At 39.0% G+C, this 25,058-nt stretch overlaps 1 protein-coding gene across 1 annotated transcript in view; it reads left to right on the top strand.

Annotated features, from left to right (window-relative positions):
- The window catches only part of MID1 (midline 1), a 147,346-nt gene extending 122,906 nt beyond the window's left edge, over positions 1-24,440 (top strand). Inside the window, exons 6-10 of the mRNA XM_030450956.1 lie at positions 2,576-2,703; positions 10,438-10,581; positions 19,476-19,637; positions 22,100-22,307; positions 23,838-24,440. Coding sequence (XP_030306816.1) covers positions 2,576-2,703; positions 10,438-10,581; positions 19,476-19,637; positions 22,100-22,307; positions 23,838-24,186 — 991 coding nt within the window. The 3' untranslated portion in view covers positions 24,187-24,440. The remainder of the gene's footprint in view (positions 1-2,575; positions 2,704-10,437; positions 10,582-19,475; positions 19,638-22,099; positions 22,308-23,837) is intronic.
- Positions 24,441-25,058: the final 618 nt, after the last annotated feature.

Here is a 25,058-nt window from a genome sequence, read left to right on the forward strand (position 1 = left end):
AGGTTGATCGTTACAGGTTCAGAGAATTGAAAAGTCTGTTGAAAGGCAAGGAAGGGCAAAGGAAGTCAAGGCAAGACAATGGATTACATTTTCTCTGTCAGACTTGGCTCCTGGTTTGTATTCTGTCACCAGCCAGTGTTGTGGCACTTCTTTTTTCCAGCTGAAGCTGATAGTTGAACTACTACATGAGTATCATGAATAAAAAGCTGAAGGTGAAGGTCTGCTCCTTTTTCAGGATTTGGTGGAACAAGCAGCGAAGCAGAAACCTGTGGAGACACAAAATTTTTTAAGTGACTACTAGAGAATATTCAGAGTAGCTCCATTTTGAACTTGTAGGCATGAACGATTGCATCATAAATACAGCCATGGGAGAGACACTTGGAGAGCAGAAATGAGACCAGCTGACATATGTGCCCAATCACATCTAATTCTTTGCTATCACAGATTGCTGTCTGTAATGAGATGGCTATGAATATCCTGAAAATCAGACAATCATCTCAAAGGGTGAATAATATTGAGGGGAGAAAAACACCACGTGCTTGCAGAAAGATTGCAAGTGGAAAAATAGACTAAATTTGATTAATAAATTATTCCCCACAAGTAGCTCTCTTATTTCTCTTATGGTGAGTAATATTTTGTTTGCCTCTAGACTGCTCGATGTAACAGTCTCACCATGGCCCTGAGCTCCAGCTGCTAAAACAGTCTCCTGGAATTACACTCATTGCATTTCTTCATCCACATATTTCAAAGTAATTGCAGTCTAATATTCTCTGTTGCAAGCACAACAGGTAACTATGTATAGCAAAGACATTACACACACTACAATGATTCAGGTCATACATTATTTACAGTGGATGGAATGCATTTATCCTAGAAAACCCTTTCCAACCAAGTACAGGGTCAGAGCAGGCAGAAGTGAGAGGGGAAATTTAATCCTCTGAACCTACTGAGGTGACACAGTGTCTGCAGCTCTGAGCTGCTGAGCTCATCAAAAGCACACTGGAACCTTTGCACCTTTGGCATAGCCTCCAACAGCAGTCCTAAAGGGCCTAGTGTTACAGTCTTCTTCACAGTAAATATGAGCTTTATGTAGATATTTAGAAGAAGCTCCTAATCTTAAGAGCCCAATTGCTGGTTTATTAGCAACGTCTCTGTTAATTTTGTAGAGGTGTGTGTCACCCTGAGTTTACCCTAACAAAGGCCTGACAAGAAATGCAGGTCTTTTTCCTGTTAGCCATAAAACACCATAATTGCAGATGGGGGTGGGAAAGGTGGGGGAGAAAAAAAGAAGTGAAAGGACTCAGGGAATTTTTCCGTGAGTACATGGAGCAAAAGGCGCTTCAATTATGCTCTCTGAAAGCATCATTTGTACTAGGATCTGCTTTAGCTTCTACAAACCACAGTTGCAACAGAAACAGTGTTGAAAACTGTAACACAGATTATTGACAAGAAAACCTCTTTAGCTCAGTTTTTGAAAATTGTGCTGCAAACAAAGAGATGTACAACTCATTTTTTTAGTTTCCTAACTGTATTTTCTTAAAATACTACACAAGAAGTATATGAAAACAGTTCTTTGTAAACATTTGGCCTGGAGCCATTTGAGTCCTGTCTACAGAAAAATACTTTAATTTGGGAAACTGGTAATTGAAACAATCCAAAAATTTTGATCTGGTTTGTGTCATGAATGACAGATAACTGACATACATTGTGTGCATGGCTGTGTGTTTACCTCCAAACATGAAAAGTTAACAAATGAGCTTTAATAACCTCTTTGCTTAAATGGATCAAACTTTCTAGAAATGTATCTGGTATCCAGCTCTCCAGTAAGAGATGGAGATGTGTTTTGAGATATAAAGCTGAAGGGTCTGAAAAACACATCTTGATGGCAGTTTTCTTGTGAAAGGTCATCTCTCTATCAGTATGTCGAGATGGATAAAAAGTGGATGTAGCTCTTGAAATGAGGTAGGCAAGGAACCTTTTCATTTTTGGAGGATATGTGAGTATGCTCATATGTTTGCAGGGAAAATCCTTTCAAAATAAACCGTGCTGACATCTGTTTGTTTTATCTTCCTCCCATGCTTTTTGAAGTTAACAGCAGCATGGTGTTGCTGAACAGCTGAGGAGGTGCGGGGATCCAAACCAAGCCCTTGGGAGAACAATTCCAAGGAATGCCTGGAGCAAAAAGCTGCTGGGGAAAGCACAGATTGTGAGAGATGCAGCATCTGTCAGGACTACTTAAAACACAAATAGAAACGGTGCTGTTGCTACTTTGATTCAGTGGGTGACTGGAAAGAACAATTCAAAGTATATTTTTGCTTAACCAATATTTTGTTACAGACTTATCTATCACTGCCTGTTAGGCAAAAGCTAAGTAACAAGGGATTTTTATTGAAGATTGTACTCATGAAAAAAGAAGTGTCAGAAGCCTCTAACTTACACCATGTATATAAAATACATGTAAAAGTTTTTGACAACCTTTCTGAGAAGTTATAACGATTATGATGATTAGGTCCTACTTTGATATGAAAGTTTTCTTGTCTTGGGTGCTGAAAGACTCTTTTTCTTTTCATTATAGGGTTTCCATGGCAACTGCATCCTCACAGGTTCTAATTCCTGAAATTAATCTCAATGATACTTTTGATACATTCGCACTTGATTTTACAAGGGAGAAGAAATTGTTGGAATGCCTTGATTACCTTACAGGTAATTTTTTTTTTTTCTCAAGTTGCTACTATTATATGTTCCTCCTAAAACAGTATTTATAGGATTTGCTTCCTTCCCCTCTGTCATCAGCTTACCTTGGCTAGTGCACACCAAGATGCTCTGTCACTTTACCTTCTCAGCAAGGCAGGGTAGGAAAATAAGATGAAAACCTCACAAAGATAAGGTCAAGATAAGAGAGATAGTTCAGCAATTACTACCCCAGGCAAAATGAATCTACCAGAGGACTAATGTTATTTATTGACAATTAATTGTAACAAATGGATAGGGAGAAACACAAATAAAACATTTTCCTTCCCACCCCCCTCATCTTCACAGGCTGAACTTCACTCCCAACCCCTATAGCTCCTCCCTCTGAGTGGCACAGGGAAACAGGGAATGGGATTATGGTCAGTTCATTGCACCTTGTCTGCCATTCCTCCCTGGAACAGCTGGAGCTCAGCCTGGAGCAACCAAAAGAGGGAGAGCAGGGACCAAATCCTGTTTCCCAGGAGGCAGATGCTCCACCTGTGACTCCCATCACAGAACTGGAGGACCTCACTGTGGCTGGGACCAGAGAGCACAAGGTGTGCTCTGCACCAGGGTGTGGGATGGGCTCTTCACAGAGCAGAACTCTGGCTTGCTTGAGTGCTTTGACCTGAAGAAGCCCTCAGGATTAGATCCTTACTGAAGGCCTGAATAATGTGCAATTTCAGAGTATTTAATGACTCACAAAGAGAAACAAATTACTGTAATTTAGAGTGTTTTTATTTCGATGCCAGAATTAGAACAATTCATTCCACTTCAATTGAAAACAGAAGAGACACAGGCTAAGTTTTCATTTTCCAAGGTCTTTAAGCATCTGCTTTTAACAGTGAGAATTTGCAATGAATGGCACAAAACACTATTATAAAATCAGTTGAAAACACTTCCTGGGTCCATTTTCCTTGCCCAGTTTGCAGCAGATACACCTCTGTCATTTCAGAAGAATGTGAGACTGCAGTCTCCTCACTGCCAGCCACTGGACCTTTTCCATGCAGGGTTCTGGCTTCTGGCTTTTCTTTAGAGAAAAGGCTGAGAGAGGTGAGGTCGTTCAACCTGCAGAAGAGAAAGCTCCAGAGAGACCTTATTGTGGCCTTTCAATACTTTAAGAGGGCTTTGAAGAAAAATGGGGACAGATGTTTTAGTACAGTCTGTTGTGATAGGAAAAGGGGTAATGGCTTTAAACTAAACCACTGTTGATTTGGACTAAATACAAGGAAAAACAAATTAGTGTGAGGGTGGTGAAACACTAGAACATGTTTCCCAGAGAGGTGGTAGATGTTCCATCCCCTGAAAAATTCAAGGTGAGGTTTGACTGGTCTCTGAGCAACCTGATCTAGTTGAAGATGCCTCTGCTCACTTCAGTGGAGATGGACTAGATGACCTTTGACAGTCCTTTCCAACCTAAATCATTCCATGATTTTATGAATCAGTCAATAAGAGAACACATAAATAGCAGGTTTTTAATTAATTTATTTATAAGAGAACACATAAATAGTGGGAAGAGAAAGGCTCTCTGCAGGCAGAGAACAGTGCTACCCTTATCTTATTGAGCTGTGGGATTCTTGCCATATCTGAAAGAGAAATTTTATCTACAAGAAAATTCTGTGTCACTGTGTGACTGGTGAATCAGTGTTCATACTCAGGTAAATAATACACAATCATAATGTCATGAGTGCAATTTGAACTTTTTATACAGCCCCAGTGAAATGTTATGGCATGTTGTGGTATGTGCCTTACCTCAAAATCTGCTGGGATTTTGTCACATTTTGTCATGTTGAATATTCATCTCAAGTTCATCAAAAGCCAAAGAAATGAAAGGAAGGCTTAAGGAAATGCCAGACTTTTTTGACTTAACCTAGGAATCTACCTGTAAAATAAACAGCCTTATCTTCCTTTATAGTTTAAGAGGAATAACTGCCTCAGTTTAAGACACATGTATCAAGTCAGTTGATTTCATTCTGGAGGTGCCTGTTCTTCCCTGTTGACTCCAAACCGAGGGTAGAGATACTCATTCAAATGTAGGTAATTGTGCTGTAAATTTTTAAAGTTACATGAGATGAATTCTATCTAGCTGTCTGCTCCCTCATCTGCCAAGTCTTCTTCCATTTGTACATCATATGTAAATACGACCAGCTTAGTTGGTCCACTGCAGAAAATGAAGGTTGTATCAGTACGAAAATGAAGGTTGGTCTTGCTAATCCTTTCTGTGGTCCATCATACTCGATGTGTCATTTACACAGCTCCTTCTCTGTTTTCTTCTTACCTCATCCAAAAACTTGAAGTTTGCTCACAATACAGTCTAAGGGAACTTGCAAATGTGTCAAGCACTGTAGCTATTTTTTCCTAATCTGTCATCTTTGTCCTTTCCCTTGATGCCCAGTGAAGAACAGTTTTTAGGTGACTCTGACTTTACACTATTTTCCTTCACATTAATAAATAGCATATGGCTATGTCAAAATCCAAAACATGTGTCCAAAATATTTGACCATAAAATACAACCTATGCAGACAGTTAAAATAAGTTTATGTAAATATATGTGTATATGTAATGTATATGTATAGTCCCAAGAGTCAAATGCACTTAATTTTTCTATATTCCTGTTCAGAAACTCTAGAGGAAGGCTTATTTTACTTTACCCTTTTCAGATTGATGAATAGAGTCTTCATATATCTTAAATTGAAAACTGTGACAGAGTGAATTGGGCTTTACTTCATAGTAGCATATTTCACAGTTAAGTAAAATGAAGACCATTTGCAAGTCCTAGTGGTACATCTGTGTTGGGAATCAAGTAAAGAATCCTATGTTATATCTATTGTCTGTACTGCTTCATAACAAAATGTCAAAGCCTGAATTACAGCTTTATTCTCTCTGCTCTCAGTTGCCTCAGAAGCAGTTGACCTTGGTTGTCCTCTGGAGATTTTGGGTCTCCCCAGTGTACTTTTTGTCAGATCTTTATCCTTCATCTCCTGACTGCAGTTTTCTATCTGGCACATTTAAGTTCGCATCCTTCTTGCTTCCTAAGCTATTTCTTTCCCAAATATAAATTTAGCTAGTTTGTCCCTATCATTTATACAGCTGTCTGTCCAAAGCTTCTGTTATCCAAATGAAAATCTCTGATACCTCTCTGAAATTTGTGAGCCAGACATTGAGATGTTGAGCTCGGTACAGTAAAACAATACCCTTAATCTTTGTCTGGCTGTTCTATCTGCTGTATATATATAGCCTCATGTCTCCTGAAAGCTTTCTTATCTCCCAGTTACTCAAACTTTTCATCTGGAACTCATCTTTTTCTTAACATGCACCTAGCGAAATCCAGGCAATGCGTATGATTTGCAAAGTCTCTGTTCAATAATACTGACATAAGGACTTTTTTTATCTATTGTGAATCAGAAATACTTGTTCCATGTCTTAATACTTTGAAATCAATTGCAGGAACAACTGTTCTTTGACCTTGCAATTTACCTCACTTCAGAAATCGCATCTGAAACAGCGATACATTTTCTTCATCCATCACTTTAGCTATGACTGCACAGAGAAATATGCTTTGCCTTGCATATGCCAGCAGTTTTTTTCACATTAAAACAACTTCATTCTGGAAACCCTTCACAACCCGTCTTTCCTCCTGACTCTTTCAGTATTAAAAGATCAAAAGCTGCCTCCAAAAAGCTCTGTCTCTTCCTCATTCTGCTGATTTTGAACAGTTCTCGTCTACCCAAAGACTATGTCTAGATGGTTGTATAACTGAGCTCTTGATGCCGACTCATGTGTGAAATGTTACTAACACACCAAATTTCTATCCACATATGATGTAACAGTGCCTTTCAAGTCCTTGCATGCTGGTTCAGTCTAGTGCCATGATACACCGTGGAGCCAGCAATGAACATCTGAGAGTTTCAGAGAAGCCTCCTCAACTCCCTCATGTTCATACCAACAATATGAATGTTTCTAACACCATTAAGTCAAGGAGTTGTCTTAGATCTTTGTTCTTTAATCAGTATCAAAATCAGTAAGGAGCCTTTACAAAGTCAGTCACCTCATCTCAGCAGGAAGGCGGATTCTGAGCAAACAAAAGGAAGTTGAGGTAGTTTTAGTCAATTTCTGTGAACCTGAGCTGAAATAATTTGGAAATAGACTCAGTAGTCTTCAGGAGCCACTGCATTCATGCTGGGCTTCTCCAGTGGGATGTGGCAGCTTTCCTAAACTGCCTCTCAGTTGAACAGCCCTCGTAGATGCTTTCAGCTTGTTCAGAACAAAAGCTGTGCAGAAGATATTGGACTGATGGTGCCTTGTTTAAGAGGGAGCAGGTCAGTTACTTCTGGAAATAAATTTAAGAAACTGCTTTTCTACTATTAGTTACTGCCTTTCAGGCACTTCAGATGTGGTGTCTGACTACTTAAGTGTGCCTGGTCAGTTTTGAGTCAAAGTCAAACAAATGAATTAAAGTAGCCTTCAGCAATGATTTCCACTCTTGTCAGAGTGAAATTGATTCATGAATGCAGGTGGATGCAAGTCAATGCTATTGAAGCAGTTTCATTTCCAAATATTTGCCCTGATCCTCTATGGAGGTGGCCAACCCATGACCAAGGAGAGCTGCAGATGTTAGGAAGCAATTTCTTGAACCACTGCAGCTCTCATTGGGCCTTGCTAAGTGCTGGCTCTGATTCCAGGTTCCCTCATTGCTCAAGGATGTAAATTTGGGACTTCAAGAGCTGCTTCACTTTTGCTTTTCATCTCTCCTTGACAGTGGGTAGCAGTTTGTATCCAGAGCCTGTCAACAGCTGAAGATATTAGCAGAATCAGCTGTCAAACTTAAGTCTTGTTATATTTGAAAGTCGGTGCTCTGCCCTCACCCAGAAATGGACTGGGAGCTCTTGGAGAATCTCTGCTTCTCCACCAGGAAACAGGACTAAAGGGTGGATATGAAGATCTCTGTCTTACAGAGTTTTACAGATCTCTGTCTTAGAGTTTTAATATCTTACAGCATTAAAACTTTGCAGAACTGATAAAGACACTTCTTCCACTGCTGTGCTGGAAGTATGAAGCCCTTGTCTGTGAAGGCCAGTGATGGAGCATGCCCGAATCAAGACCACATAGGGGAAGGTGCTGGTAAAGCCTTGAAATTGCTCTGGGATCTCCATAGAGCTTTCCCTGTGGCACCTGAACCCTGTAGCAATACTAGTAAATGTGATAAGGATTAATAGTAAGTGTGATAGTGAAGATAACTAATTCAGACTTCTGCATTATTTTGAAATTTATAGTAAAACATTTGCATTAGGACTTCCCTGCCTGTCTGCAGAAGGACATGTATTCTGTTTTATTCTGAGTGATTTCTGAACTGAGCATTGCTGAAGAGCTGAGTTTCATGGAGTATACTGTCAGGCATGTGTGGGTTAATCATAAAAGCAAGAGAAAAGATGTCCTGCTTTGATCAAATATCTTTTCTGTTATTCTTATTACATGAAGTCCTGTAAATCTCCAGCCATAAGGCCAGCCAGGTGTGCATATGAAGAGAGAGCTTAGGCTGTCATTTTCAAAGGAGTTGAAGACACTTATATGCCATTAAAATGCAGTTTACAGTTCATTAAACTTTCAGTAATTGTTGCTTTCCATAAATTAATATTTATTATCTGTGTTGTAGTAGTAACAGGTATGTTTCTCAAGTAAAAGGGTTTGTTCTGTTAGGTGCAGAAAATGACTGGAGAAGACTTTAGCTGAATACTAGCACACAAAAAATAGATCCACTTGAATCTTTGTAATTATTTTTTTCCTATTTTTTTTTCCTCTGAAAGACAAGAAAGACATAAAAATCAAGTCTCAGCTAGGAAAAAAAAAATAGTTCCAGTAGATTTTTCTGCTGATTACATTTTTGGCACACAGCTGATATGACCAGTGAAGTACTACATAGCACTCACAGCATTTAGTTGACATCAGTACACAGCCTCTAAACTGCAGCACTTATCTTTCCAGAAAACTGCAGAACTTTTTTTCTCCTTCTTTTGTTTATATACCCCTCATAGATGACTGTTCTTATTTTAGTTCATTTCTCTCTCTCTCTCTTTATTAATACTCATCTGTCCCAAAGGTTCCTCTGCTGAGAAAAATAAAAAGGCATTGGTAAGCTTCCGTGCTGTAATATTTAAAGCATCACAAATCACAGTCATACCATAAAGCACATTTGAATGCTTCCTTATGCCCCTTGCTTCAAAGAAGTTGCTTGAAAATGCTTTGTACTTTAATCTTTGGGAACATACACCAATAAACCAGGGACGTGAACTATAAAAATTCTTAATGGAAAGTAAAATAGATGTTTCATAAAAACTAGTTGCAAGAGTAAAGGTGGAAGTCCTTCAGAGGGAGTTTTTTCAAGGCCATCATTTGTGTCTAACGGGAGCTAAAGAGCTGACAGCAAAAATACCATTCAGAGTTGCCTTCCTCTTCCTTTAATTCAGGCATATTGTGGTCGCTTGGGTCCCCTCCTTCCTCACCCCTAACAGCTGGAAGGAACACTACAAAGCAAAAGGACTTTTTCTTTGCCTGATGGTGACAGGGAGGGAAGATGACTAAGAATGAGGCTCCCACTGAGAGAAGCTTGCAGGAAGGCCCACTGGTCTTTCTAAGAAAGACTCCTTTGTTTCTTATGTAGGTGCTTGACTTCAGAGACAATGCAGGAATACAAACAAGGAAAAGGTAGACCTAAGAAGTTTGTTTTGAATTTCCTGTCTTTAAATAGTTCTTTAAAATAAACCTGTGTGCTAGTACAGGAGAAGAATGTATAGCCTGCTACACAGAGGTTGTTTGATGATGGGGGAAAAAAGCAAAAAAGATTAAAGGAAAAAAAACCCCACATCCAAACAAAAAAACCCAACCAAACCAAAATAAATAAAAAACCAAACAAAACAACCAAACCAAGCCAAAACACAAACAAAACAAAACAACAAAACAAAACCAAAAACACAAAAGAAGGACCAGAGGGACAACTTTAATAAAAAATGTTTTGATAGTAAGTAGCAATGTATTTGAAGTTTAGGTTGTAATGGTCATGACATTATGATAAGAACTCTATGCAAGGCTGAAAAAAATCAAGTTGTATAGCCAACAGAAATTATATGCAACACTAATAGAAAGGATGGCTAGGACATAAATAGGAATTACCTTGATCTTTCTTATTCTCAATAAGAATCACTGAGCATGAATGCATGAGTGTTTAGAGGCCTCCCCAAAATTGTATTTTTTAAATGCCACTTAGCCAGTGTCTGGTAGGCAAAGTTTACTTTCAAGTGAACAGTGAAGGCTGTCAATTCTTCCTATTGATATAGCCTTCAGTGGAACTTTGATAACTTAGTGTGATGGTCAGGAACAAAACCAGAAAGAGTAACATGTCAGTGGTAGCCAGTAATTAAAGTTTAACATATTGACTGATACATCACATGTACTAGGACATCGGAAACTAAAACTGCTTAAATACAAAATATTTTCAAAATCTGAAGTTCCTAGGTGGTTAAATTGATAAAAAGAATTCCTCAGCAGTATTTTTTTATACTCTAGGTTACTACTCGAATTAGTGAAAAGTTGTTGAAAAGCATTGTATGGCATAGCCACAAACTGATAGATCAGATACATCTCCTAATCTCACGTGAGAGGGGAAATGTTGTACTGATTGTGTCAGTAAGCCTCCTCTGTTGTATCTCACAGCTCCCAACCCACCCACCATTCGAGAAGAGCTCTGTACAGCTTCCTATGATACCATTACTGTCCACTGGACGTCGGATGATGAGTTCAGTGTGGTCTCTTACGAGCTGCAGTACACCATCTTCACTGGACAAGCTAATGTTGTCAGTAAGTAGAAACATTCTCTTTTCTTACATTTTTTCTGTAAACCAAGTGCCTTTAAATTTAAATGTACTGATGAGTCAAGAGCAAAAGGAAAACTATTTTCTATGTATATTTAAAGCCAACATTTTAAATCCAAGCCAGTAACAATTTGAAGAATCATTTGAATTTATAATTTAAAAGTCATTCAGTTAAAAGTTCTTTTGTGTTTTCTGGGAATGTCACGTCATGAGGCTCTGAGAGTTCCATGAAGTGTTTTTAAAGACTAAAACCAGTACATATTCCTAAAGGCACATACACTGTTCATATTAACAGTACCTACAGAATCATAGAAAAAGTTTAGGTTGGAAGTAACCTTGAAAGGTCATCTAGTCCAGCTCCCTGCAGTAAGCAGGGGCATCTTCAACTAGATTAGGTTGCTCAGAGCCCCATCCAGTCTGACCTTGAATGTTTCCAGGAATGGGGTACCTCCCACTTCTCTGGACAGCCTGTTCCAGTGTTTCATCATTGTAAAAGTTTTCTTTCTTATATCTAGTCTGAATCTACACCTTTTTAGATTGAAACTATTATCCCTTCTCCTATCACAACAGACCATACAAAAAAGTTTGTCTCTGTCTTTCTTAGAAACTCCCTTTAAATACTGAAAGGCCACAGTAAGGTGTCTGTGAAGCCTTCTCTTCTCTAGTCTGAAACCCAACTCTCAGATTGTCCTCACTGGAGAAGCACTCCAACTGTCTGATCCTTTTTGTGGCCTTCCTCTGGACCCCGTCCAACAGGTCCACATCTTTTCTGTGATAAGTACGCCAGAACTGGGCACCAGACTCCAGATGGGATCTCATGAGAGCATGGTAGAGGGGCATAATCACTTCCCTGGGTCTGCTGGCCACACTTCTTTTGATTCAGAGAAGGATATGGTTGGTTTTCTGGGCTGCAAGCACACATTGCTGGCCAGCTTTTCATCCATCAGTATCCCCAAGTCCTTCCCTGCAGAACTGTTCTCAGTTCATTCTTCTTCTAGTCTGTATTTATACCAGGCATTGCTCCAACCCACGTACAGGACCTTGCACTTGCTAAATCTCACGAGGTTCACGTGGACCCACTTCTTGACTTGTCTTTTGCATCTCAGGTCCCTTGTTGCAGATGTAGCCATGGAGACAAAAACCTCATTTCCATTGCTTGGGCTGATCTGGCACTTAGAAGGCTGCATTGCTCTGGTTGTTAGAGCTGCAGCCCTTTTGTCATTTAGATGCCCTTGGTGACTGGACCTTTGTCAGAAATACACATTAAGCCCTTCCCTCTGATTTTTAGTATCTTCAGTGCTACAATGTGCAGGTCTTAGAATACTGAAGGCTAGGAGAGCAGACATCAGTGTAACAACAATTAATATGATAACTTTTTTCAACTTATAATGACATTATCTATCATTGTTTTACGTTTCATAATGTAGCACTTTTTGTTCTTGTTAAATATCCTCTATGTTTTGGACCTCTGACTTTCTGGAATGAACAAGCTTACTGAGTATTCCTTGAATTGTTTTTTTATTAAATAATTATTCCTCCGAGGAAACAATATTGTCTAACCTTTGGCCAGGAAGTCAAAATTTTTCTCTTTTGATCAGTGCATAGTAACTATTGACTGTGGGAGAATATAATTAACTTCTTCCTGTTGCCCATATGTTTAATGGAAATATCACTAGCTGACTCATGAAACCTTTATGAAACCTAAGGATTCTGAAATGAACCAAATCAATCAAAAGATGGAGTTTGTTCAGTTAATGTGTATTTAAATTTGGAATTCATTGCCACAGAGAGTTGTTGATTAAAAGTCTGTCTGAGTTCAAGAGATGACTGGCTAGATCATGCAAGAAAAATCCACTGAAAACAATGAAGTGCAGAGACTTCCTCCTGGCTCAGGAAGTCCCTGAGCTGTAAGCTATTGGACTCTGGGAGAATGTGATGAGAAATGATTGCTGTGTGCTTTCCCTGTTCCTTATCATCTTCCTATGGTCTTGATTTCTTGATTTTGTTCACCATTAGATACTCTAGGTATGCACTGAGCTAGATAAGCTTGGATCTGCAACGGTGCAGAAGTGATTTTGCTCTTAGAAAAGTTGTTGAGGTGCTTCGAGAAAATGAGCATCATGGGCACGTTTACATGGTTTATATTGTTGGAAAAATGGTGTGGTCCATGCCAAGTCACAATATTGAGCCAAAATCTTGCACTGACTCATCTGTTGGTGTGAGTACCTCGTTTTCTCCATCACTGAACAGGAATTAGTTCTCCAAGCAATCTGAAAGGTTATCTGAGGCTTCATGTGCTGGCATTTCAAAACCATTTGTAAGGAGCGTACTGTGAATATATCATGGTATTAAGGATTGACTGCAAAATCAGGTGGACTATTGAAAATGTGATGAGTTTTTTACTGAAAACTCCATTTAGTATTTCACTAAACAACCTAATTTTGGACAACACATTCTAAAATTTAAGGCTTCTGCAAAGACCAAGTAACATTCAACACCTTCTCCTACGTTTGAACAAGCTGAATGGCGAAAGGGTCTAATAGTAATTTGGAACAAATTGGATAAGGAAGGAAAAGCTTCACTAATTAAGCACTACTAAGCAGACAGCTCCTAATGATAACAGCACATTCCTTGTTTTCTGACCCATTTTTGTCTATGGCTTTATGAAAGGAACTTCTATGTAAGTCAGTTATAGGACTATGTGCAAACACAGCAGCAGAAAGGTATCCCATTTCCACACCTCTGGGGTATGGGGGTTTACTCTTTGCTTATTAGTGAAAAAATAGCAAGGTATTACATTTTTAAGCTGTATTGCAGGTTTCCCATGTGAAGGTGAAGGCTTTAATCTGCAAAGCGTGTATCAATTAGTCTCCTTTGAGAGATACAATATAATTTTGGGTTGTTGCTTGAAGTTCTCAGTGTGCAGTCTGAACTTGCATTTTTATCACTTTGCGAAAATGCTGTCATGAATATTTTGACTAGAAAAAAAAATCAACACTTTAAGAGACTTTGTTTATAAGATTCTCTGAAAACATTAAGTAATAGTAGAAAAAAATGAAATAATTAAAGAACTGTCTCTTTTTTTTTTTAATGTAATAGCTCTTATACAAATATCCTTGCTGTTAGTTTCATTTTATAGAGAGCTATAATGTTTAGCCAAATTAAATACATGTATATATAACTTAGATGTGAAAAGGTTTTCTAAACATTATAAAACTTTTAAATTTTTTTATCTCATTATTTAACATATATTTTAACACCTCCAATGGAGATGTTCCTCTCAAATCTGTCACAGACCTACCCAGGTTCCTAACACACAGGACACAACACAGAGTTCATTCCAACTTCCATTGGTATGGGAGATTTGCCCACTAACGTTCTCATTTTACTCAGGACACTGCTGAAGTGTGTGTGGTGTTTGTGTGTGTTTGGGGTTGTTTTTTGGTGGGTTTTTGGTGTGTGTATAGTTGGACTCGGTGATCTCAGAGGTCCTTTTCAACCATGACTGTTCTGTGATTCTGTGATGTTTCTTCACTTTGGTAGAACTTTCTTTGTCCTGCAGAAGGGTCTAGTATCCCATCTTTTACAGATGTCTTCCAAGATTATTCCTAGAATATCGGACCATATCTTAGTGGTATGGTATGGTATGGTATGGTATGGTATGGTATGGTATGGTATGGTATGGTATGGTATAGCACAGCACAGAGAGTGCATATAGTATATATATGGTGGCATTACCAGGCACTGCACTGCAGTCTTCATGTTCTGATGAAGTTAGGTGATCATATTTTTCTTTTTGTTTTTTTTTATTCCTGTTCTAATGGAATCAATTTTTTAGCACAAATTTATTTCTATGGCATTTGCTTGCTGTTGCACATAATATCTTTTTAAGTTTATTTCTCTGTCATATCCCAAATTATTTCCACTGGTATTATGTGTTGCCTGTGGCAGATACTCTTAGCAGGTCCATAGCTCATTGTGAGTTCTCTGTTTTTGTAGCTATGAAATAGTCACAAGGGAATAGCCAGGGTAGTGCATTAAACCAATAAGCTTTTCTTTCCCCTGAGACAATAGGAATCACTTTGCATGTGTACCCACCTACCATTCTGATGGAGGTTGTTAGTTTGGAATCTGTTTCTTAAAACCACATCACCAGACTGACTGCATTTCCCACTCCTCAGTACATCTTCCCCACCAGAAGCATATATATCATTCAGAGTTTGCTAAGCATTCAGTAACAAAAACAAGCAATGCTATGTTTTTCTAGTGTATTTTCTATCCAACATAATCAGTTGGATTCTTTTTATTAACTGAAAAATTGGAAAGTTAACATTTGATGGAAAAAGTCCAAATAGAATATTTCATTTTGAATTCTGTTTCATTCAGGAGATATTATTTCCAAATGTGGCCAAGCTGCTTGGCTATTAAATGCTTGGCAGCCTCATTCTGTGCATAAGGGCAACACAGAACTTTAAATTAAGCAGGTTTTTGCTACAGCAGTTGTTCTCAGTTATACCATTCACACATTTGCATTTCTGAGAGGCAGCTAATCACCTGCAATCTGAATACTGTAAAGGATTTAAAAATTACTTTGTCATTATCTAGCTAACATGCATTATGATTTCATTATCCCATTTCAGTAAATTTTCGAGTACTCCTTCATGCATTTTTAAAACATCATGAAATTGCTTTAGTGTGCTTCAGGAAGGTTAAAATTTGAACACCCAGCCTTTTACTAGCTGCAATACAAGGTGTCTTTTTGAAAAATCACCTCTCTCTCTCTTGAAAATAAAAAGTAGTAAATATTTCTCTCTTTCCTGGTAAATGGAATCTAGGTTAGTTAGTTTCATTGGCTAAATAGTAAAATTCACTGTATTAAGGATAGTTTATTGTCAGAATCTTGCCAGTGTTACATGGTTACTCTTCATATACTATAGAATAACATTTATAAGACACTTTGGAGCACAAGCTTCCATGAAAAACAGTAAGTTTATGATTCACCAGTTAATTTTTTAATATTCTAGCTTTTGCCTGTTTCATGAAGTTCTAATTTATTAAAAAAAATATTTCTTACAAGCTTTGGATTGCTAGAGAGGCTTTTAGTGAGTATGTTTCAGTGGCACACAAAGCAAAGTTTAAGAGAAACCCAAGAAAACTTCTGCCTCTTTAAAAGTATGAAAAATCATGTTTGGGTTTGTTTTTTTTTAATGGATGTGTTTGAAGAAATGCTGTGTATATTATTTTCTTTCACATGGGACTGCAGAGTGAAGGAGGAGTGCTATCTTTTACTCTCGCCCACTATATTTGTTCTACCAACATGAACTGGTAATAAGTTATTTAAACAAAGTATTGTAAAGTAATTAAGTACTCAAGAGATTAAATAACCTTCCTATGACTTTTGTACTCCTCTTCCCATTTTAAAGATGATATATTTTACTAAAATCTATGAGTGTAAATTTTAGTAGGATTTACACCTTGGGATTTTTCCCATCTGCTTTTTAAAGTGCATCAACAGCCAACACCAGGGAAATTGCTCTACAAATTATTACCTCCAGACTACAAGAAGCTTGTTTTGAAAACTCACACATCCTGTAAGGACATCACTGTGCTCACTGCACCACTCCAGGATGTAATTTAAATTCTCTACATTTTTGTAGGCCACAGTTTTAAAATACATTGTTTTACCACCTACGTTACCCTGTAAAAATCTCTGGGTTTCTGAAACAAGAAACCTGAATGTAACCTGGATTAGGAGTGGGTGCAATAGGACACCTTTAGCTCCTGCTGGTGCACCAGGGAGGAGATGGGTGCTTTTCCACTAAACCTGCTGCCACCAGCAGGGAGCTGAGGGGGAAAATGCTATCCCTGGGTGCCTGTGTTACCAGGCTGCTTGTTCATTTCCTTGAAATCATCTTCTTTTGTATTTAGAGAAGAAAGGCTGTACTGACAGGGCATAACTGGAGAAAAACTCTTCTGATGCAGAGACAAAGTTTTCTTTCACACCTAAAAGCTGAACTTGGCTGCCAGTAGTTACCCTTCTCTGTTTAGAAGGATTTGGGACTTGTAGTTTGACACCATGAAAACTTAATTTCTAATATTTTTTATTTGAAGTTCCTCTTAAAGCTTTTTATCTAATACCTCATACTCAGGAAGGACATGGACACATCACTGAGCCCCTTGGTGATGGGACAGCAAGGCTTGTCCAGGAGAGTGACCCAGTCTGTCACTATACATCAAACATTTAACACATGCTGGGGTGGCTAAGGCTGGAAAGACAAAGAAAAGGAATGCAAGGTATCTTGTGTTATCAAAGAGGATACAGCCTTTGACAGGAATAGGAGTCAGGTCAAACAGAAGGTTCCCAACTCTCTCTATTGACTGTGCAGAGTTTAGGGTAGGTAAAAGCTAAACTCAGGAACTCTTCTCTTCGTTCAAGGCCAGGTGGGATGAATCCGTATCTGCCTGAGACTGTTTTGCCATTAGCCCGCAGCAGCAGAAGCCAAGATGTAACAATGCCTAAAATTATTGTGCCTTCTCTACACAGAAAATAAAATTAATAGTTAACTGTATTTTTTTAATAATACAATAATTTACCCTGTGTGAGTATCAGGTATGTAAAATCCACATACAGAGGAGGAGAGAATAAAAAGGAGAGGAGATTAATGGCAATGCAGTTGAACCTTTACATTCCTTCATATGCCTATTTAGATCCAAGCTTTACACTTCATTAAGAAGCAATCAGCTTCTAGAAGGCAAGACAAAAAAGGTGTAATGCAAGCCTGAAAATGTGCCCATTTGAGAGTTGTAGTGACTAATAAAAACCTATTTTTGAGATTATTTAGCAAAAAGCTTATGTATGGCCCATGTATGCCTTTAATACCTGTGGCAAATTTTTATTGGGAAAAAACCCAAAATGCCTCTGAGCAGTCAGTGGAATATTTTATGCCAGGAAACTATTGCTTTTCTCCTCTTAGGAAACCCATTCACACCCTGCCTAAAAAAATAAACATAATTCAGTAGGTATGGATTAGTGTAACAAGATGTGGACTGATGTTGCCAGAGGCAGTTTACTAGAGGTGCTAGGCATTGCTGAAGTTTTCACGGGGTATAATACTGGGTTCTTTTTTTGCTTTTTCAGGAAGTAGAAAGACAATTGCTGTCATGTTCTAATTTTTCAAAACTCTTGAGACAAATACTATTGCCAGGTTGCTACTTCTATCCACGTATAGCAAATGGCTTGAATCCCTTGTAGCTGATATTTAGGGATATCACATGTGGTCAGGAGGCTCTCTGAGTGGAGCATAAGGAACACCCTTGAAGTCTTTTCTCCCACTTTATACCAGGAAACTGCAACAAACAAATATTCTCATTCTGGTAAATTGTGGTCCAAAACCTATAACCCAGGTGTGAGTTCATCCACAGGCCTAGACTTCCAGACTTCAAATCAGGGTGGCTGGAGTTGTTCATCTCCCCTTATTTCAGGTACCTGAAGTTAGAGATCTCACCTAGGCTGGTCATCCAGACTTCCACTGTAGCCAAGAAGAGTTGCACTTGTGGCATGAGGTTCCCAACTGGAGAAGTGATAGAAATGATTCCCTGATTTCTACCTCTCCTCAGGGTCCAGAAAAATAAGTTAGGCACTGAAGCTCTTTGGTAGATGACAAGGTGGTAGGAGTCCCACCTGAAACTTAGTTACCCACTTGCAAAGCAAGATGAACAGCTTCTCAAGCATGCCTCTCAAGCATGCTATATAATAAAAGAGAACTTGGAGACAAAAGCTATGGAATTCTTTGATTGAAATTTGGGATTTGAGTTCTATTTTTAATGATCTGTTGACATGGGAAGTGCATCATGCCCAATTAGGGAGGTCTTGTTTATGAATTCTTTATGAGTCTGTAAACCTGTATCATAGGCCTTTTTCTTTCAGGTTTTCTCTCTGTTAGCCTTCACATAAAAGCTTTGCATTGCCTAACATGCAGAGCTGAAATTGCTACTGACTTCTAAAGGATTCTAAATTTGTTATTTATGTGAATATTTACAATAAGAGAGCTGTAAGACTGGGGAACCCTTAGACCAAGAGCTGTTCAAACAGTCCAGTAACTAATACGGGTGAATGACTGCCACTGCAGTTATATCACAGTAGGAAAAAATTATGCAGATTAATAAATTCAAATCATTGGAGGCTTTTCATGTTTTGCAGATGATATTACTCCTGCCTCACTTACTTTCTACATGTTATACCTCTGTGGTAGGCATCAAACGCACCCCAGCTGACATCTAAGAATATATATCAAAAAGTTGCATTCATTAAATTTACTGTCTTAAAATACATCCTGGCAAAGACTGAAGTGCAAGAGCCAATGTACTTGCACTTGAAGTGCAAGAGATTATAGGTGTCCTTCTTTGGCTCCCCATGGTTTGCTTCAGATCCTGAAGAATGCATACCTGGTAGCCCTCCCCAGCCCTCCTACCTCTGCTGCTTATGTTAGCTTTCTGAGACTTCAACTGAGTTCATCCAAAAAACATGAGATTGATGGCATGTCCATAATCCTGTAGTTCTTAAGCAAGAAAGAACTACTTGTGCTGTGCTGGGACAGGAAAAAAATCTCAGCTTGCTCGTGCCTCTACTGAGTCATTCCTTAAGTGTCCCATTTCTTATGGTTGACTTCACATAGCAAGAACTTAAAAGATACCTTGGCCAAGGGCTAATGACATAAGTTAGTGGAATTAAATAGTGATTTGGTAAATGTAACAGCACTTTTAAAAGGTACAGAAGCAAAAGTCACATAGGGTCCTCGGGTACTTGGGAGTGCTCTACTCCTTAGTCTGTTACGAAGTGCTTAATACGTTCTGACTAATGTGCCCTGTTTGAAATTGCAGGTTTATGCAACTCAGCCGACAGCTGGATGATTGTTCCCAATATCAAACAAAACCATTACACAGTGCACGGGTTGCAGAGTGGCACTAAGTACATCTTCATTGTTAAAGCCATTAACCAGGCAGGCAGCAGAAGCAGTGAGCCCGGCAAGCTGAAGACAAACAGTGAGTAACAGGAGATCTGGCACACGTGCCTTCTCCTTTCTTACCCTCCTTTTTAGGTCTGATCTTTGGAAGACAGAAGAGCACAGAGCAGCTTAACTTGTTTAAAGTGCTTCCCATCAACAAAAGGCACTTGTTTAATTCAATTCAAGACTGCCAAAGTCTTCAGGACAGCAGAAATTGCTTTCTTTTCTAAGGGATGCATCTGCAGTTTGGGAATGGGAAATGTAATTTAGGAACAGAGCTATCAGAAGTGAAATGATTGAAAATACTCTTCTGTGGGTTTTTTTTAAATGTCCTTTCTATTATTTTTTTCTGTGCAAAGCAGAAAAATTTCTTATGTTTGCAATAAAACATTTTATTTTTGTATAATGTTCTTAAGATAATTGCTCGTTTAATTTTATCCTCCAAAATTATCCCTCTAAGACACTTGAAAAATTTCTTAGCTCCATGCCCCCTCATTTTGTTACGGAATGAAACAAGGTGGTAGGGTAGTCAGAGATCCCACTTCAAAAAAACACTGGCTACACAAATTATTAGCAGATGTAGTATAGCAATTTTAAGACTGATTTTCAGCCTTTTTCTGTGTCCCAGCCAATTCCTCAGTCATGCAGTCATCAGAGGCAGCTCTGAGCACTGGAAAGGGAACACTGGGATTTCTTGCACCCTCTGGAATCTGCTTATTGTAGAGGAGGGTACTTGAAGAGGGGTAATACTGAATGTTGCAATAAAGAGCCTGCAGGGAGTAGCACAATCACATTTTGCCTTTCCCCCTTTCTGCTGTTGATCCAGCTTGCATATCTGTGTAAAAGCTGCTCATACAAACCCATCTGCTACCAAAAGTCTGCTTAGTGTTAAACCTGGTTACCTACCAGCATAACCAGAGGACCTGTGTGGAAGTAGCAATCTTTTATCTTTTTCTCTTCCTGTGACCCAGTGTGGTACAAAAGCAATTTCTCAGGTGACTCTGAATTGATGTGACCAGATAAACTTGAGTACAGAGAAAGATGTGGTTTAAACACTGCTTCAGCAGCACAAAGGTTACAGACAGAGAGAAAGGCCATATAGACTTTATAGCTTGCTGCCAAGCAGTAAGAAAAAGCAGATAAATATGCTAAAAATGTTTTCCAAATGGTTTATTTCATACTTGATTATAATACATAACTAAATACACGTTATGAAACTAGATGATAGCTCTAAAGCTGAAGTACTCCTTATCTAATTCCGGACCCATGTCTAATGATGTTAGTTGAGAATTAGCGTTGCCTCAATCATATTCTGTTTCAAACGTCTGCATTTTCAAATTGCCAGCAGATCTGAACTAACAAATATTGACTGTCACTGCTCAGATGAACCTAATTTCTTCTTACCCTCCACATTAACGCTTTCAGGTTTACTGCATGAGAAATGCTGAGCTGTTTCTTCATAAACTCTCGTCAATTTACATCTTATTTGAAGTACATGTGTCAGTGGCTGACACAGGCCTCATGAGAGTCCTCATTTCTCTTTTCTGTGCATGTCAGCAAATCTGCTTACTTTTCTTTTTTACTTTTTTTTTTTTTTCTTTGATGTGAAAGACAGTCAGAAGTGAGAAGGGCTTTGCTGGATCTCTCATAGAGTCATGGTTTCTTAGTTGTCTCCTGGTAGAGGTAAATTATTATCCCACTTTTTGACACAATAAGCAAGCCTGTCAGAATTGTAGGAGGCTATATATATCTACTGGGTTCAGATTACCAAAAACCTTCCTGTCATTGTCTGCAAACCTCGTGGTACAGCTGAAGATGCTTCCCAAGAGCAACAGCTTCAGTAATGTTTTTACACCATATTACTTGGACCAAGGTGCACTTCACTTCCTTCTTTTTAATGCACAGCATCCAGCACCACATGGGCATCCATCCTTCCAGTGCCATCCTGCATTATTGACTGTGCTTGTCATAAATAAAGCTGTTAATGAAGTGACAGAAGGCTAGTGCTTCTTCTTATTTTCAAACTCAATTTTGTGGCCTTTGAAATCATACTTTTTTGTAATAACGATGAAGATGTCATTATGGAGCCTTATCCCTAGAGAATTAATAGAATGTAAGTTATTCTAAATCTAATACACTGTGAAAAAAAGCAACCCTCAGAGCTTTATTAGCATGTATATTGGTTTCAATTACATGCAAGAATTAGAGTATTCAGGTTACCTCTGGGTCAGACATAATGGGCACGATGATTATGCAGGGTGCTTTTCAGGGATTATTGATGCAGGGAAGTTAGTGCACAATGAGACTGACAGTAAAGTGACAATATAAACTAGCTGTTGCAAGGAGCAAAATAGGTTAGTCTATCTTGAGAGCACTTCAGAGTAGGAGATTAATGTGGTTATGTCATATTGTGGGCTCCTCAGAGGCTCGCTAATCCACTCGCCTTCTCAAAATCAAAGCCAAACTATTCTTCTGCCATCTTTGTCTCTGCCTCTCTAGGTCAGCCATTTAAACTGGACCCCAAATCTGCTCATAGAAAATTGAAAGTGTCTCACGATAACTTGACAGTGGAACGTGATGAAACCTCCTCCAAAAAGAGTCACACACCGGAGCGATTCACCAGCCAGGGGAGCTACGGAGTAGCTGGCAACGTGTTCATTGACAGCGGGAGGCACTACTGGGAAGTGGTTATAAGTGGTAGCACGTGGTATGTATGTAAAAGTATATCTGAAAAGAATTACTAGTTCCTACTGTGCAGGTCCTGCCACAGTTTCTCTGATAGAGACCACTAGCAGAGACATGGGGAACAGTACAAGAGCAGGACAAGCATGCACTTTCACCTAGTTTGTCAGACTATTTTCCCAGTCTCCAGCGCTTTTGGACTCTGGAACAAGATCTGCCAGATAAAGAATCTTTATATTTAGTTTCCCTCACAGTACTTTTATTCTGTGGCTAGAGATGGCTGGTTTTTGAAGCCACATACAGTGCATTTTAAGATCCTAGTGGACTGAAGAGCTTCAGTTTCATCTTCTTTATACAAAGGGTGAACTTTGTAACTGGGATCATTTCTTTACTAAACATGAAGACATTAGCATCCTTTAGTAAGAAAAAAACAAATAAATATAAGGAAAAATTAATGATCCAGTTTCACAAGGAGAGAGGTCAGAATTACTTCTGTGGGAGGGATGCAGAGTAGCAGAGCTGTGGGTCTGTGCCCCAGGCTATGAAGTAAGGGAAAGGAAATGGAGGATTGCATTCCTCCTCTCCTGAATGATCCTCTGTGTCCTACAAGGGTGGATTTCAGAGGCCTTTTAGTCAGTGGAAGAGATGTCATCCTTTGGGATTCAAAGGCAACAGTCATGATGGAGGTTAATGGAGTGGATGCCCACTGTCTCAAACAAGAAAAATGCTGTTTGCCTGTGCCAACACTAAGGAGTGGAAATTGAGTAATTTATGGCACATTAATCTCTGTAAGTTGAAAACCCAACCCTACAGATACTGCAGTGTCTCCAGAACATGAGGAACTTTTACATTTCTGTTATACATGACAATTCATGTATTTGCCCTCAGTGTCCATTAATGAGAACATTTTTACAGTCCTTTTACCCTGAACATATTGCCATAAATTATGGTTTGCAGAGCAAATATCTTCACCTACAATTGCTTCTTGGCCCAAAACCCAGTTACAAAAATGCTCATTTGAATCTAAAAACAACACCAACATCTGGCAAAACATATTTGGGAATGGCAAAAATGGGTGTTTTAATGTGTCTTTTGATGTTTATTCTTACATTCCTTCTTCTGTGCCACACATTAAAGGACCAAGGAGAGATCAGATTAGCTGACAGATAGCAATGTGTTTTAAAATCAATTAATAACTCTGTATTCATCTGTTTGGAAGTGGAAATTTGAGGCCTAGTGATTTAAACTCTGAGTTACTGCGCACTCAACAACCTTCCCTTTGAATACCAGAGGCGAGTGCTCCAAAAAATTACCATAGCAGCCAACCTGTAGATGATACAATAAAGTTTCTCTGACCTCTCAGACCCAAAGAAGAGAGAAGGAAAAACATTAATTAAGCCTGTGCAGATCTCGTGGTGAAACATGGCTTAGTTAGAGTTTAACCAGGGGAAGTAAGAGGCTGGGGGGACTCATTCCAATGAGCTAGCATTTGACTTCACCAAGGGAGAAAGATGGAAGGAGGCATTTGTTTCCTTGAGTTGTTTTTGTTTCGCAGGTATGCCATAGGTATTTCCTACAAGTCGGCACCGAAGCACGAGTGGATTGGGAAGAATTCTGCCTCCTGGGTGCTTTGCCGCTGCAATAACTCCTGGGTGGTGAGGCACAACAGCAAAGAAATCCCCATCGAGCCTGCCCCTCATCTCCGCCGTGTGGGGATTTTGCTGGACTATGACAATGGTTCCCTGGCTTTTTACGACGCTTTGAACTCCCTACACCTTTACACTTTTGACATTACGTTTGGGCAGCCGGTGTGCCCCACGTTCACTGTGTGGAATAAGTGTTTGACCATTATAACTGGCTTGCCTATCCCTGACCACCTAGACTCCTCCGAGCAGCTGGCATGACTGCTAAAAGCCACAAGGTAGGACAAAGCATCATCCCAGGGCAGCCAGGCAGCTGCCTGCAGGAGCTTGCCCAGAGCTGGCAGACCTCACCGCATCCCGGCCCTCGCTGCCGAATCCAGACAGAACTGAAAAGGGGAGAACATCCCTTTGCTGTGTACTTTGTATGGAAGGACAAAAAGTGGCTTTAATAATACCTTAGAACTTTCTCTTGAAGTTGGTTTTGCTTGGTTGGTTTTGTATTTAGTCTCTTACAGGAAGATTTATAAATTATTTATAATAAAAAAGAAAAAAAAAAAAAAAAGAGAGAGAGAGAAGGGAAAGCCTAGTTTGGACACCTGGAAAAAGACTTCTTTGGACACCTGGAAAAAGACTTCTTTGTTTTGCACATTGATGGTCCTATTAATTAAAGTTTCATCAACCCTTGACATCATTTTATTTTACAGTGGATAAAAGCGGGAGATTGGAAGAAAGAAAACTGTGCAGTGGACAAGTCACTATACTGCAGGTTTTATTCATTCACACCAATGTTAGCACTCTCATTAGCAGTCTTACTGAGTGCAAGATCTCCTAATTTCTACATGGGAGTGTGCAGACCAAAAAGAACAAAAATTAACAAGTAAGTGCAGCTAGCCAACACAGCAGATGAAGAAATTTTAATTTACTTCATTTCACAGGGCAGTGCTCTCTCTGTTCATAAAAGAAATGTGGAATATCTCCTAGAAATGTGAGTGGATAAATCATCTAGCGATTTATTTTATTGACGGCAACATTCCCATCTACCAGTGCTTCACCTTCATCTTTGGGAAACATTGGAGAATCCCCAGGGATATGAAAGACTAATCCCATCTCTGAGAATCAGCAATTGGAGGAGA

Source organism: Calypte anna, chromosome 1, assembly GCF_003957555.1.
Source record: "Calypte anna isolate BGI_N300 chromosome 1, bCalAnn1_v1.p, whole genome shotgun sequence".
In the NCBI taxonomy this organism is placed as follows: Eukaryota; Metazoa; Chordata; class Aves; order Apodiformes; family Trochilidae; genus Calypte; species Calypte anna.